Source organism: Gastrolobium bilobum, unplaced genomic scaffold (genome assembly GCF_033153095.1).
Source record: "Gastrolobium bilobum isolate Gb01-03AN ecotype WA unplaced genomic scaffold, APGP_CSIRO_Gbil_v1 utg3235, whole genome shotgun sequence".
NCBI lineage: Eukaryota > Viridiplantae > Streptophyta > Magnoliopsida > Fabales > Fabaceae > Gastrolobium > Gastrolobium bilobum.
In genome coordinates, this window is record NW_026897048.1 from 178,884 (window position 1) to 194,601 (window position 15,718).

Consider the following 15,718-nt stretch of genomic DNA (forward strand, 5'->3'; position numbering starts at 1 on the left):
AAAAACCTGATTCTTCCTGCCTCCGCGCTCTTAAGCGCCCAGATGGAGGCTTTAGCGCCCGATAACGCGCGCTTGAGCGCCCGATAACGCGCGCTTGAGCGCCCGATAGCGCGCTGAAGCGCGCGGGGCCTGTGATCAACACCCTCTTGTGTTGCTTCAAATTGTCATAACTTGGGCTACAGTACTCCGATTTGAGCGCGGTTTGAAGCCACGGGTAGCTAATGAAGAGATCTACAGTATAATAGAAGTTGTGAAATAAATAGGAAGTAAATTAATGGTTTAAAAATGGAATAAGAACATGATGTTAAGCTTAATTTATCTGATTCCGCAAGGTAATACGGTTATGATCACGAAATTGGGTATCATAAATTCGGCATGTTTTAAAATGAAAAATTTATCCGGATTTTAATTGAACCCATGTGATTGTAACTGCGCTTAATATCATAATGCGATGTTAACAAACCGGTTCTAGAATGGGGTGTTACATGGCTCGTGAGTTGGCTCAAAAAAATTGATTTTTGTGGAACTAGTCTTATTTGTTTTCCAACACTGCTAAAATTATCAACACTGCCAAAAGGTTTCAACTAAGGTACCCAGATTGGAAAAAGAAAAAAGATTGAAGTAACAAATCTTATAATGTCAACAACATAGAAGAAGAACAATGAATCCATTTTCATATATATATATATATATATATATATATATATATATATATTGGGGAAAAGTAAGAAAGAAAGATGAGAAATATAGAGAAAAGGGTATTGCACATTCGGAGTAGTGGATTGCGTTTGTCAAGAGAATAGGCCAATAGACCCGAAGATGCAAGGTTAATGGTAACATGGTGAACAAGCTATCCAAGGGGGCAGAAGAATCTTAGGGTTAAGGAAAGTGACGAGTGACGACGATGTGAGCGTATGACAGTTTTGGAGTTTTCATATTATTATTATTATTTTTTTAATACAATCATTTTTTTTTTGAATTAAAAAAAAAATATCCAACCCGCGAGCTGGCCCGTTTGGGTCTGAGTTATATCGGGTCGGGTTGAGTCGGGTTGGCAGCTCATTTAGGCCAACCCAACCCGACGGGTTGGCTCGTTTTTGCCATCCCTAGCTGTAGATAACCTTATCAAAAGTGGCTGTAAAAATACTTTTTCCATATATATATATATATATATATATTAACTTTATAGTTAATTTTACTATAAATATTTTGGGGTTATCTTTTGTCCTTTTGTAAGATGGAAGATTTTGTTTCCTACGTAGAAACCAACAACATGGGTCCATTATTCAAGGGAGAGAAAAAAAATTGAAGTGGGCTCCACGTTTTTCTGAGTTTGCTGGAAAGTCATGCTGTGTTCTGCAACATAATACTTATATTATATTTCCCAATATTATATAAGAATGAATAAAATATCGGTTCATTTTTTTTAATGTCACTTTAGAAAATTTTGTCTCATATTTATCAAAATGATTATTTTGGAGCAAAAATTATGGTGTGTTTGTAATTTTAATTTATTTCAGGATTATAATTGTCTTTATCATTCTAATTTTTTAATTTTTCAATCTCAAAACGATATCATTTCGATGACATTAGACAAAAAAATTTAAAGTAACATTGATATTTTAGATTACCAAAAAAAACATTTGATATTTTATTCTCATAAAAATAATTGTAAATAGGGAATGACATGTTTTTCACTTAAAATTGTTCAAAAAAATATATAAAATAAAATTTTTAATTTAATTATTTAAAGATATGTTTCTTATGTATATTCAATATAATTATAGAAAAAAATATTTCATTATTATATTCTATTTATAATTTATTTTATATTTATAAATATTTAAATTTATATATTTATTTATTTTACTTTAAATATTTGGCATTTTGATAAAAGAAAATTTTAGTTCATGAATATAGCCCAATCCAGCCAACGGAATTATAAGGTTTTAGAAATTAGGATTTAAAAAAGTCATATCACAAAGTGGGCTTAAAGAACCTATGACAAAGTAAACTTAATGGATTAAGGTTCAACATGAACTCGTGACTAATTCCTATGGGCTTACCATTCATACTTGCAGTCTCCAAACTATTGGTGTGCTTACCACCCATATTTGTAGACCTCAAACTATTGGTATAGTTATGAGTCTCTCTGAATGGATTTATAAGAAATGACTTCTTATGCCTTATTTTTTTTAGAATAACATTTTTTAAAAGTTTGAGCTATTTTGCATTTGGATGTAACATGTCAAAAAAAAATTAATTAAAAATATTATTTGAATATTCAAATTAAAAAAAAGTTATGTTAAAATTATTAAAAATTAAATATAAAAACAAATCATAGAAGTTAGTTTGGTGGTGATGGGGTAAGTGATAACGAGATGATGGTCGTGAGGGCGATGGTTATAACAACAATAACGGTGTTGTGGTAGCAGCAAAAATAATGGTGTTGTGACGAAGGCAGTGATGACACTGGAGGTGGAGGTGGCAGTTGCAGTGTGGAGGGGATGACAGTGGTGCTGGCAACAATTGCAGGATTGTTTGAGGTTAGAGTTGGAGAATGTTTGAATTTTGATAAAAATATTTAGGGTTTGTATAAACTTTTGAAAAAGGGACTTTCTACACCTAGTTTTTTTTTAGGTAGTGTTTGGTAGAAGATTTATTTTGAGATTGATGGGAAAGTGTAAGTGGATATTGAAAAATACCACGTTTAGTTCAGGTTTTTGAAAAAAATACTAGGCAAATAGGATAGATGAAGAAATGACTTTTGTGTTGATTTTTGGATGAAATTCACTGTTACAGAATACCACTTGAGATGTGGTATTTTGAGATAACTGGGGAAGTGAAAAAACATATGCGAAGTTTCTCCCGAACATAGATTTTGCAAATTTAAATAAATTTCCTTTGTAATATTTCGGTCAACCAAACAACTTTTTTTACATTTTCCTACCAAACTCATTTTCCAACCATTTATCTAGTATTCAAAAAATTTCTCCTCAACCAACGCCCCCTTAGAGTAAAGTGTGTGTTATCTTAAAGGATGTAAAGTTGTGTCATTTTAAGAGAGAAAGAGATAGATAAAGGAGGAGAGAGAGTTGACAAAAAATGTGTGGGTCTCATCTCTTTGTGAAAGTGAAAAGATATAAATTGTGTCGTTTAAAAAGATAAACACTTTTATCTTTTTTTTAATATGATTTTTTTCAAAAGTTGAGCTATTTTGCATTGCATGTGAAGGACACTTTTTTATTTTTTATTTTTTTAGATATTAATATTAAAAAGCTTTTTTTATGTATAGAATTACTAAAACGGATATCTAGAAGCAAATTGTAGAGGCAAGATTTGGTAGTGAAGGGGGGTTTTTGACCCTTTTGCCCCTAAATAAATAATTAATAACCAATTTGCCCCTCCCCCAGAACTATCCACCATCCTGCCCCCATTTAGTCGATTATGTTGCACTTTTAATCGACTAAATGGGCTAAACTCAGAAATTATGAAACGCGAATTTTAGTCGACTAAAAACTCATCTTAATCGACTAAATTGTTTGCACTTTTAGTCGACTAAGCACATTATTTAGTCGACTAAAGATCGCGAAAAACCCTATATCCATACCTCTCTTGGGCTCATTTTCAAAATATTCGAAATCAAAACTTCTCTCTTGGTCTCTTTCTCTTGTTTGTCAGCTGGGAACCTTCCAATCACCCTTCCATTTCATCCCACCACCTCTAAGATATAGTAATTGTGAAATCATTGTCATTTTCCTTTATTTCTCAATTGTTTCCCCCAAATCCGAACCCTAACCCCTAAAATCTGATTCCTACCCCCAAAACTCGTGTGAAAGATGAGCTCAAGTCCAAACATGTATGTTACCATGATTTACTATGATGGAAAGCATTATGAAGGCCCCAACGGTGTTCAATTTGAAGGAAAAACGAAAATGTTGAAAATCAAACGGGGCACTACGTACAATGAGTTGAAGGGGAGGATTAACCAAAAATTGGGGCTACACGGGAGCCATGGCGTTCAACGGATGATCGCCAGGGTAGAGTCTACAGTTGGTAAGGATGCTATATTCTACATTGGTAATGATATATGTGACGATGAAGATGTGGATTGTGTCATAGATGCAATTGTGGACCGAAAATTTCAAAACTTTATTGAGATATATGTTGAAATAGACTGTGGTCAATCTTCATCTGCACCTGTGCATGGAAGAAGTCAAAGTCAAGAAGACAGAGTGGTCGGTTTATCTGCACCTGCACCTGTCTTAAGTCAGATACCACTGAGGGAAATAGACGAGGATGAGGATGGGCATGACGAGGATATGGACAGTGAAGACGATGGTGAACCCGAGAGTGTTATTCCGCTGAGTGACACCTCAGATACGGACGTAGAGGGGAATTTTGACGCTGATACTAGTTCAGGAAACTTGAGCTCCCAGGTTATGCCACCGCTCCGTGTTGACCCTGTTAGCAGTGATAAGATTGTAATATAAAGTTTTAATTTTGCATATATATATATTTGTGTTTTCTTTCGTACTGACGGATAAGTTTAAATTTGGACGTAGGGTCTGAGATTGAGCCATTTTGGAACGACAGCCCACACTATTCGTTCATTAATTGGGCTCACCCTAATGATGAGACGGAGATATTGTATGGCGACGATGACATCCACGGTAGCTGGCATTTAGGAGATCCATTATATTTGTACCAGGAGTTTCGAACTAAATCTGAAATGCAACATGTTGTCATATTATATTGTATGAAGTCTCATCGTACTGCTGTGGTGGCAAAAAGTGATGACCATAGATTTGTGATGAAGTGTCGACACCATAATGATGGATGTCCCTGGTACGTGCGGGCTATGTTGCCCAAGAATGGAAATAGTTGGGTTGTTAGTAAGTGGGGTAAAAAACACACCTGCCTAAACCAAGGCCTTACTCGGGACCATAGACAGCTGGATTCTGATGTAATCTGTGCAGCCATTATAAGTATGTATTACATTCATTTTTGTTTATGCTTTAATTTTTCGGTATATTTATTGATTGTGTTGACTTCGAATTTTGTGTATGTATGTTAAAAGAATATCCATCCACGAAACCAGTTCTTATTCAGGAGAGGGTACACAGTTTGTATGGATACAACATATCTTATAGGAAGGCTTGGAAGGCTAAAATGAAGGCCATTGTGAAGTTGTTTGGCGACTGGGAAAAATCATATGCCATCTTACCTGGTTGGCTGAACTACATGACACAGATAAATCCTGGTTCTGTGTTCAAGATTGATACGGATCAGTGTTGTGACGAACGACGAGTCTACACCGATAAGGCTGTTTTTCGCAGGGTATTTTGGACTTTTCACCAGTGCATTGAGGCTTTCAAATATTGTAAACCCATAATCCAAATTGATGGCATTATGCCGGCGACATTATGAGGGTTGACTTGCTAAATCGTAAATGTCAATGTGGACGGTTCACAGCTAGACGATTTCCTTGCAGTCATGTGCTAGCGGTGTGCAAGGTTGAAAAATTGAACCACTATGACTATGTCGATCCTGTGTTCTCAATTACACAAATTGAGAAGGTCTATGCTGCACATTGGTTTCCAATGGGTAATGAGTTGTTGATCCCAAAAATAGATGGTCCAACATTAATCCCAAATGCATCTTTGGTTCGTGCACAAGGAAGACCAAAGTCTTCAAGGATACAGAATGAAATGGATTGGGTTGAGTCCCAACCCACAAGCAGTCAAACTAGATGCAGCACCTGCAAGCAAATTGGTCACAATAAACGTACATGTCCTATGAGGATTAATTCTAGCTGAAGCAATGTTGTGCATGTATTTAAGGTCTTTTGTAAGAGTTCATGTATTTTTTGTAAGACATTGTGATGTTACTTTGTGTTACTGTTTAAGTAATTATGTAATTTGACATTTCATTTCTAAGTCCATTATCTAACATTGGTCCATATTGATAGATTGAAACTCATAACTAATACTAGTATTACCAAAAAATGAAATCACCAAGTTTCGGGGAGCGTAAACAAACGGTTTGGGGTAATACGTACCCAATCGCATACGAATACTGTACAATACTATTTTGTACCTGAAAGTGTGTTCTCCAAGTCATTATATGCGTGTACATTGATATTCGATCGGTTCCGTGCCAAAAAAAATCGTGCAAAACAGAATGGGGTGTCAAAACCAGTTATTTAGTCGACAACCCGTACTGGTTTAGTCGACTACACAGTTTAGTCGACTAAACCAGTACGGGTTGCTCGACTAAATAACTGGTTTTGACACCCCATTCTGTTTTGCAAGATTTTTTTGGCACGGAACCGATCGAATATCAATGTACACGCATATAATGACTTGGGGAACACACTTTCAGGTACAAAATAGTATTGTACAAGTTATAAACCACGAATATGCATGTACTGCAAAAATGCAATAATTAAGGGTATCTGAAACTTGTGTTCTTATTTTAACTCTGTTAAGGTCACCTGTTCTGAATTTCATTGGACAGTTTAGACCCGTTGGACTGTGATTAGACACAAATTGAAAACATGAAGGTAAAAGATATTTGTCATTTAATAGGTAAACAAGAAAACAACAATAATTACGTAAACGGTTCACAACATGATGGGAACATCAAATAGTTCATTTCATAACCATAATATTACATAAGCTACAAATGTAAAATAGGAAGACCGAAGTCAATTACATTACAACATACACTAGAAACGTAAAATAGAAACATAAACCCTAAATCTAATCCTCATCCTCCTCGGATGCCGTCTCCTCGTCATCCTCATCTGACACATCAGCCCCCTGCCCTGCAACATCCTCAATCTGCTGTCCTCGTCCAAGCTCTAGACGAGCAAGCCTATCTTCAACACCCTTGAACTGTCCCTGTATATGTCTAAATCTTTCATTTTCCTTCTGCACGTGACTCTTCCTCCATTTTTTGTGTTTCAGCGCCATTTTTCCTATTTTCTTCAGCGTGGCGTTTATGCCCTTCATGACATCACGTAATGAAAACCCACCCTCAGGCTCAGCTATCTCCTGCTGGTCACCCTCATCATCATCGTCATCATCATCCTCCACCTCGGGGTCAACCATGTCTACAACTGGAGCAACATCAGGAACCTCAATATCAGCCGCACCTGTGAACTGCCACACTCCTGTTTGGGGGTTCTTTGTCATCTTGCACTGCTCCAGTAGACGTTTTCCAAACTTATAATTATACCCTGTGGTCTTCTTCAAGGTCACATTACCCATGGGAACATCAAAATGCTCTAATATCCTCTGAACAAGACAAGCAAATGGAAGTGCACCTTTGTGTTTGGCCTTATACATCATCCAACACACGTAGTGCCTCCAGTTCACCGAAGTACCATGTCGGATAGCCCACATGATGGGAATGTCATGCTCCAACACCCTGGAATGATTGAACGCTCGCGGAAACAAAATGTGGGTGATGACATAGTGTAGTATGCGGGACTCCACAGTAAGCAACCCCACCGTATAGGCAATGTGTTGCCCACAGACTCTCCTCTGCTCCTGCACGGCATCACCGCGTGTATATCCTGGAAGTATGGTCCCGCTGTCTGCGTCATATTCCACAGTCTGCGCATAATCAAAGTCATACCCCAGTAACTCCAACCATACCGGAGCCGTCATGATGATGTCCACCCCGCAGACCCTAGACCTCAGCTCACCGTGATGGTAGCTGAGATTATGGTAGAAGGCCCGTACATGCAGCTCAGAATATGAACACGACAGTTCAGCCAAGGTCCTAAGATGTGATTCCTCCAACCACCTCACAATGTTAAAACCTTCTTGTTCAAAAAAGGCTGTATCAAGTGATTTGGCCCCACAAATCGGTCGGTTAACAAAGTCACGGACAAAAGATTCATGAACCACCGGGTCATTCTCGAACAAGTATCCGAATGGGAGGTCCACAGCAGCGGGGTCTTCCTCTTGTGGCCTTGACGAAGACGGATGGTCTTGTCGTAGCTTTTGTCGTCTCTCATTTCCAGTGCTAGACGATCTTCTACGGCCAGCCATGGGAACAACTGTACCTACAATGCAAGTGGAAACAAAAATCAATGAACAATAACAATATCAAAAAATTTAAAATTCAATATAAAAAACAAAACCTAATCCTAAAATAAAACAGAAATCAGAAACCCAATCCCTAACCCTAAAACAGAAACAGAAACCCTAACCCTCAACCCTAACCCTAACCCTAACCCTAACCCTAACCCTACACCCTAAAACAAAACACAAAAACCCATTCCTAACCCTAAACACTACAACCCAACCAAAACAGCAACGTAAACCCTAACCCTAACCCTAACCCTAACCCTAACATAACCCTAACCCTACGCCTAAGGCACCACATCAACCCTAACCCTCACCCTCACAACACACTTAGCACCCTACCCCTAACCTAAATCCACAAAACCGCAAACATAAATCAAATGCATGAAGAAAACCAAAATAAAAACTAAACTTAAAACCAAATGCAAGTCAGAATACGTTACCTAAATGTCGATTTCGCAAGTGTGAACCAAGGAAGCTTCAATCGCACCTTCAAGGGTTGAGATTCGGACTTGGTTGGAGAGAGGGGACGAAATGCAGCCTTTTAGTCGATTAGGGTTTGAAAATAACCCCCTTTGCGAAATGGGTTTTTTTTTTAAAAAACCTGATCTGCGACATTTAGTCGACTAAATAATGTGCTTAGTCGACTAAAAGTGCAAACAATTTAGTCGATTAAGATGAGTTTTTAGTCGACTAAAATTCGCGTTTCATAATTTCTGAGTTTAGCCCATTTAGTCGATTAAAAGTGCAACATAATCGACTAAATGGGGGCAGGATGGTGGATAGTTCTGGGGGAGGGGCAAATTGGTTATTAATTATTTAATTAGGGGCAAAAGGGTCAAAAACCCAGTGAAGGGGCAACGACAATGGGGAGGCAGTGACGTCAACAATAGCAGGGTTGTGGCGACGTCATGCTGACGGAGCTGTGGCGTTGATGACCTATAAATTTTACCTTAAAAGACACAATATTTTGACTTCTTTTTAAGAGCAAACATCAAAACACTTATTTATATTAAAAAAACCTTTTTTTTTGAAAAAAAAAACAGCTTTTGAATGATTCAAACGGACTTTTAATCTTTTCTGCCTTGCTTGCTTAAAAATCAGAAATTTCAGCTTAAAAAATATGAAAAAATTATTTGTATTTTTAAATGATGGTCATTTTAATTAAAATTAATATTTTTTATTTAAATTTTAAATTTTAAAAAAATTCACTCACTCCCTCCCACATGATTTTTATTGTGTATCTTTTTTTCTCATTTAAAAAAATAATTGTAAGTCATTGGACAAATACCAAACCCAAAAAAGATATGGTTTTGACTTTTTTTTCTAGTTTGTTTTATTTTTAAAAGTTGGTATCAAATATTAATTTATGAAAAAATTGTTTGTCATTTAAATAACACAACTTTGTGTCATTTTCAATTAAACTATATTTTTTTTGGTGTTTTTGCATTCTCTCTTCTCCACTCTCTTTTTGTTCTAATTTTATAAAAAAAGAAAAAATATAAAAAATACCAAAAACACATGAAAATGACATAATATCATTAAAATTGACATAAAATTATGTCTTAAAATAATAAATATTTTTTCTATTATTTTTAGCGAAAAAGATTTTTTTTAAAGAACAACATATTTTGGATTAAAAAACCTTATCCAAACGCACTCTGGAATCTCATTCACAGTGTACTCGAAGCTGTGGCACTAGTGACTAAATAAGAATAACATTAAATATTATTTTTTGTCCTCAGCAAATTTTACGATATTCCTTTTAGTCCTTAACAAATAAAAAGACTCATTGTGGTCTCTAAGAAATTCAAAATGGACCATTTACTTGAAATCGTGGTTCCTCACAAATTTAAAAAAGATTCATGTTAGTTTTTAAAAGGACTAAAAAAGGTCTATTTTAAATTTTTTAGAGATCATGATGGACCTTTTTATTTGTTAAAAGACTAAAACGGACATCGTAAAATTTGCTGAGGACTAAAAATAATATTTATTCTAAGAATAAATATTATGGTGAGTCATATCACATGAATTGGTAACCAAGTGACAACCAAGATCAGCTGGTTGTGATTCTTCCCTTGTTTTTGTTACCTAGTGTTTGTTTTCTACTAGTCAAAGGGGACAGTTCCAACCACGTGTAACCTGCATTATTAGCGGTGACGTAAGTGTGACATTGACTACCGTGCAATTTTTAGAATATAAAATGCCGGAATATTACGAGAATAAGAAATTTTATTAAAATATAACGGTATCAAATTAAAAGCTCGTTTGAATGAGCTTTTTTTTCTTCAAATTTTTAAGAAAAAAAGCACTTCTCAAAAAGAGTCTGTTTAGATGTCTGCTTTTAAAAAAAGTAGAAGTCATAAAAAAAGTCAAAAACCTACTTTTTTCGGAAGCTAAAAATTTTAGCTTTTAAGAAAAGCAGAAGTCAAAAGTCAATTTTTTTTTTCAAAAAACAAATATTTTTAAAAAAATCTAAATAGCTTTAACTTTTATAAAAAGTACTTTTAAAATAAGCAAATGATAAAAAGGATTTTTTTCAAAAGTCCATACAAACAACCTCTAACTGTTATTACTACTAGCAAATTTGGTTACGTCACCTGACGTCAAGACCATCACAATCGTTATTAGTTGTAACGAGTTAAGTTGTAATAATGATAGTTAAAATATTGATTTATCATATGATATTTTTATATTTTTATGAAATTATTAATACTCTCGGCCCTTTTATGATTATAAAAAAAAATTAATTTTTTTTACGTTATAATTTTATGTTCTATAATTTTTTATCCTTATTTTATGTTTACGTAAAATTTCAGTTTTCACTATATTGATTGTTACGAGTAAAGTCTCAACGCTTATCAGGTCACAGTGATAGATAATGATTATTATTTCTGTTATTTACTTTTCCCTCTTTTCCCAACTGCTATATATAGCAGCACATGTATCCCTTTGCAATATATCAATATACAATATTAATTCATTCAGTCTTCTTCTTCGTTTTCTGTTTTCCTCTTCACACCGTGTGTGATTTCCTCTTTAAAGCATCAAGGTCTGATACCTCACATGGTATCAGAGCCTCACCGTCCCCCGCTTTAAAAACTGGAATTAAAAAAAAAAAATAGCACAAAAAAGGTAAATCAAAAATGGGCCTGTGCAATTTCCACGTTTCTAGCCTAAAGGGCTCTTGCGTAAGAGGGCGTGTTGAGATATATAGTCTCACATTGATTAAATGGACAACTAATATGGCCTTTATAAGGCCTTGAACACTCTCACCCCTTGAGCTAGCTTTTGGGGTTGTGTATCCCAAGGTACTTTACATGCCCCCTCACGCTTCTTCATATAGCTTTACTTCGACAACAACCACCTACATCCTTGTGTATGTTGATGACATATTGGTCACTGGTGACAACTCATCTGAAATCTCCTCTCTTATATCTCAACTTAACAACATCTTTTCCCTCAAAGATCTAGGCCTCCTTCATTATTTTCTTGGATTAGAAGCTGTCTACACTTCTCCCACAACCATTCACCTTAGCCAAACTAAATACATCACGGATCTTTTAGAAAAAGCAAAAATGAATTCTGCAAAATCCATGCCCACTCCAATGCTCACAGGTCAGAAATTATATATGGAAGGTGACACTGCCTTCTCTGATCCCACTTTGTATAGATCTATTGTTGGTGGATTACAATATGCCACTATCACTAGACCAAATCTTTCATATGCTGTCAACAAAGTAAGCCAATTCATGCATAAACCTCCTCTTGAAGTTCACTTGAAAGCTGTCAAAAGAATTCTAAGGTACCTAGCTGGAACCAAAACCCATGGTCTTATCTTTCATCAGTCCAAGGACCTTCGGTTACTTGCTTTTTGTGATTCTGATTGGGGGTCCGATATAGATGATCGCAAGTCTACCAGTGGTTTCTGTGTATATCTTGGTTCAAACCTTATATCATGGTCAAGCAAAAAGCAGCATGCAGTATCACGATCCAGCACAGAAGCTGAGTTTCGCAGCTTGGCATCCACCTTAGCAAAAATCACTTGGTTACAATCACTCCTGTATGAGCTTCATATTCCATGTACTGTACTTCCAACAGTCTTCTGTGATAATGCCAGCACTGTTATGTTAGCAGAAAATCTAGTTCTTCATAATCGTACAAAACACTTCGAACTGGATCTTTACTTTGTAAGGGATCGGGTAATTCAAAAGCAAGTCTTTGTGCAACACATTCCTGGAACAGAATAAATTGCAGACCTTCTCACCAAGTCCATATCCGCTGCCACTTTTCTGTTATTTAGGAACAAACTCAGTCCCATTGCCACTGAGTTTGAGGGGGATGATAGATAATGATTATTATTTCTGTTATTCTGTTATTTACTGTTCCCTCTTTTTCCAACTGCTATATATAACAGCACATGTATCTATTTGCAATATATCAATATACAATATTAATTCATTCAGTCTTCTTCTTCGTTTTCTGTTTTCCTCTTCACACAGTGTGTGATTTCCTCTTTAAAGCATCAAGGTCTTATACCTCACACACAAGCTCATTGAGAGGAAAATATTTTCGGTATATTAGATGTATTGAATAATAGGTATACTTTTTATCAAATATAAAAAATATTTTATTATTATTTTTATATATAATTTTCATTTCGGATCAAGAATACGTACACCCTGCATTTCGAAAATATGCTCCACTGAGAGGAGGTTGTTTACTGTAGTCCCGGCCCAAAAAGTTCTTTTCCAAATATAGAATAAAAAAAGGATAGAGGGGGGAATTGGAAAAAAGAAAAAGATATAAATGAGATAAAATTTTACCTAAAATAGAAAAGGACCACAAATACAAATGTGGGCCGGGATCATAATAAAAATATCCCCACTGACAGGGGGAATGTTTCATAGAAAAGATAAGATTAGATGGATGGATGGATGGACAGGTCACAACACGAATAAGAATAAAGTGTGATTCACTGCCATTCTAACGTGATCCATTGGAAATCGAAAACAAATTAGAAAATGGAAATATTTATTTATCGTATTTTTTAAATTTATTTTGTATAATTATTATTTTGCAAATAACTATGATAAAGAGTAATTATTTTATTATAAATAATTCTATTAGTTTTTATTTAAGTCTTAATGAAATAATTTTCAAACTCAAACATAATAATCAGAATTTTATGATTTTTTATAGCTATTTAATAGATAATTTGAAAATGATAATTTTATACAATAACATTGGAAATAAAAAATATCTACCAAATAATAGTCTTAAAAATCAAGTAAAATATATTAAAAACAGAGGAAGATAAATTTAAGTAGTTTGATGCATGGAGATAAACTATACCTATATTTGAACATTAATAATACTGGTGTAATTTTGTTGTTTCCATGTGTTTTATGTGTGAAAAATCGTTAAATAATTATATTGGTAGTTTTTTTATTAATTTTTATAAGGCTCACATTTATTTGGTTTATGTTATGTATTGTGCATATTTGTGAGTAAAAGTACTCTTTAAAATAAACTTGTCTCTTAAGGTAAATATATAAAAGTATATTTGTCGTTTAATTTTAGTTGATGAATATTATGATCCACTTTAAATTAAAAGGCGTTGATTAAAGAGGAATGGGGGTCTTGTCCAGAAAAAAAAAAAAAAAAAAACTGATTACCAAATAAGGAAGAGAAATGGTTGTCCTCTTCTGCTCTTCTTTTTTCACTCTTTGCCATTCAAGTGGATTTTTTTGCGTGGAAAAGTGGTTAAGTAATTATGTTATTTGATCATAATCACTCATTGATGATAAAATAAAAGAGAAAAAAAGTATAATTTTTAAATAAGTAATTATAATTAAATAACATGACTACATAATCACTTTTTCACGTGAGAGAATCCACTCCCTTGCCTTTCTAATTAGCATTTCATTTCAATTCGTTCAATCACACTTTTTGTTGGCACAATAACCAATGTCCCAATATAAGTAATAGTAGTTGCCACACAATACGATGTCACAATATTTGCAGGAAAATTCATGATAAGAATCGGAGACGTCGATATATTCGAGGCTTCGCTCAACTATTTGGCAAACAGGCCTGCTGTGACAAAAAAGCTGATACAATTACTTCTGCTTTTTGACAGACTGTAAATTGAAAATTTATATTTCCCAAACACGAAATTAAAATCAAAGTCACCTTCGATAGGAGTGAATCATGTGAAAAAATGATTATGTGATCATATTATTTAATCATAATTATTTATTAATAATATGATAAAAAAAAGAAAAATATATAATTTTAAATAATTATTTATAATTAAATAATATGATCACACGACTATTTTTCACATAAAAAATAGTTGCTGATAGTTTACATTACATATCAGCTCTTTGCTGTCTCGGTTAGCTTTTCCTGTATCACGTGAAAATATCGAACTAAATTATTTAATAAAACACTTTGTAAACTAACCTAGTTTGGACGCATCCATTTTATTTTAATTCCATAAGAAATTAATGTAAATATTGTCTCTTATATCACTAATGATCACATTTAATGACGTAGCTCACTAACAATAAGACTGGTTGAAACTTGAAACTATGGTCCTAATAATTCAAAATACAAAATATCCTCTAATATTAAAATTTTACATGATTTGGGTATATAACATTTTTGTATTTTCTTTATTAATCATATTTGAACTCCAATTATTTAATATAAATGAAGAGATACACACACAAAAATTTTATATAATAAGGTCATATGAATTTTTAAATAAGAAAATCCACTCCTAAAAAAATGAAATTCACTTATTTTTCATTATCAAATTAAGTAGATTTGTTGACTGCGACTCTCCAAAGTTGGGTCGTGCTTATAGAACAAGTTAACCCCCACCCCACTTACTGGGGTATGATCACTCGCGTCAAAAGGATTGATCATTCATATTTGGCTTTTATAATCTACTGACAAAATAATATGCACACAATATGATTTAAAACAATGGATGACAAGATAACTAAACAAAATCCCAGACAATAGTAATTCCTTGGTGGAGGAGAAATTTTTTTTGTCCGAGAATCTCGATTTTTAAAAATATAATTTTTACATTCAGTTTACGATAATATCTAAAAATTTAAAATTTAGAAAAATTCAATTTCTTAAAAATCTTAGAAAATAACGCGTACCAAATGTCCCCTCAAGTCACTCTTTGAACCAACAGCCATTGAGTTAGTTTGTTATTATAAAATAGATAGATAAATATTGTGTACAATGTAGAAACTTATATAATGTAAAAAGAACACTGATACCAGAGTGAGGAAAATTCCAAAACCACAAGTTACCCTGTGGTTATTGAACCTTTGAGTGTCAAGGAATTTGGGCACAGCACATTTAAATTTCAAACCTTTTGGCAAATTAAAGTACATGTTTTCTTGTATTCAAAAAAAAAAAAATCCATATTTTTTTATAGGAGGTAAGATATTTTGACTATTAATTTTTTCTACTACCACTCCACTACCACTTTAATCACCATTGGATTAAAAGTTATTTTTCTTTTCTCTCTCTTCATTCAACTTTTCCTCTAATCCAATGGTGATTAAAGTGGTAGTGGAGTGATAGTAAAA

The 15,718-nt window shown here is 34.1% G+C and overlaps 1 protein-coding gene across 1 annotated transcript; it reads left to right on the forward strand.

The window, feature by feature from the left end:
• Nucleotides 1–11,419: 11,419 nt before the first annotated feature.
• LOC133303684 (uncharacterized mitochondrial protein AtMg00810-like) lies at nt 11,420–12,349 on the forward strand. Its single transcript, XM_061503635.1, has one exon. The coding sequence runs from the start codon at nt 11,420–11,422 to the stop codon at nt 12,347–12,349; it is 930 nt and encodes a 309-aa protein (XP_061359619.1).
• The last annotated feature ends 3,369 nt before the right edge of the window (nt 12,350–15,718 follow it).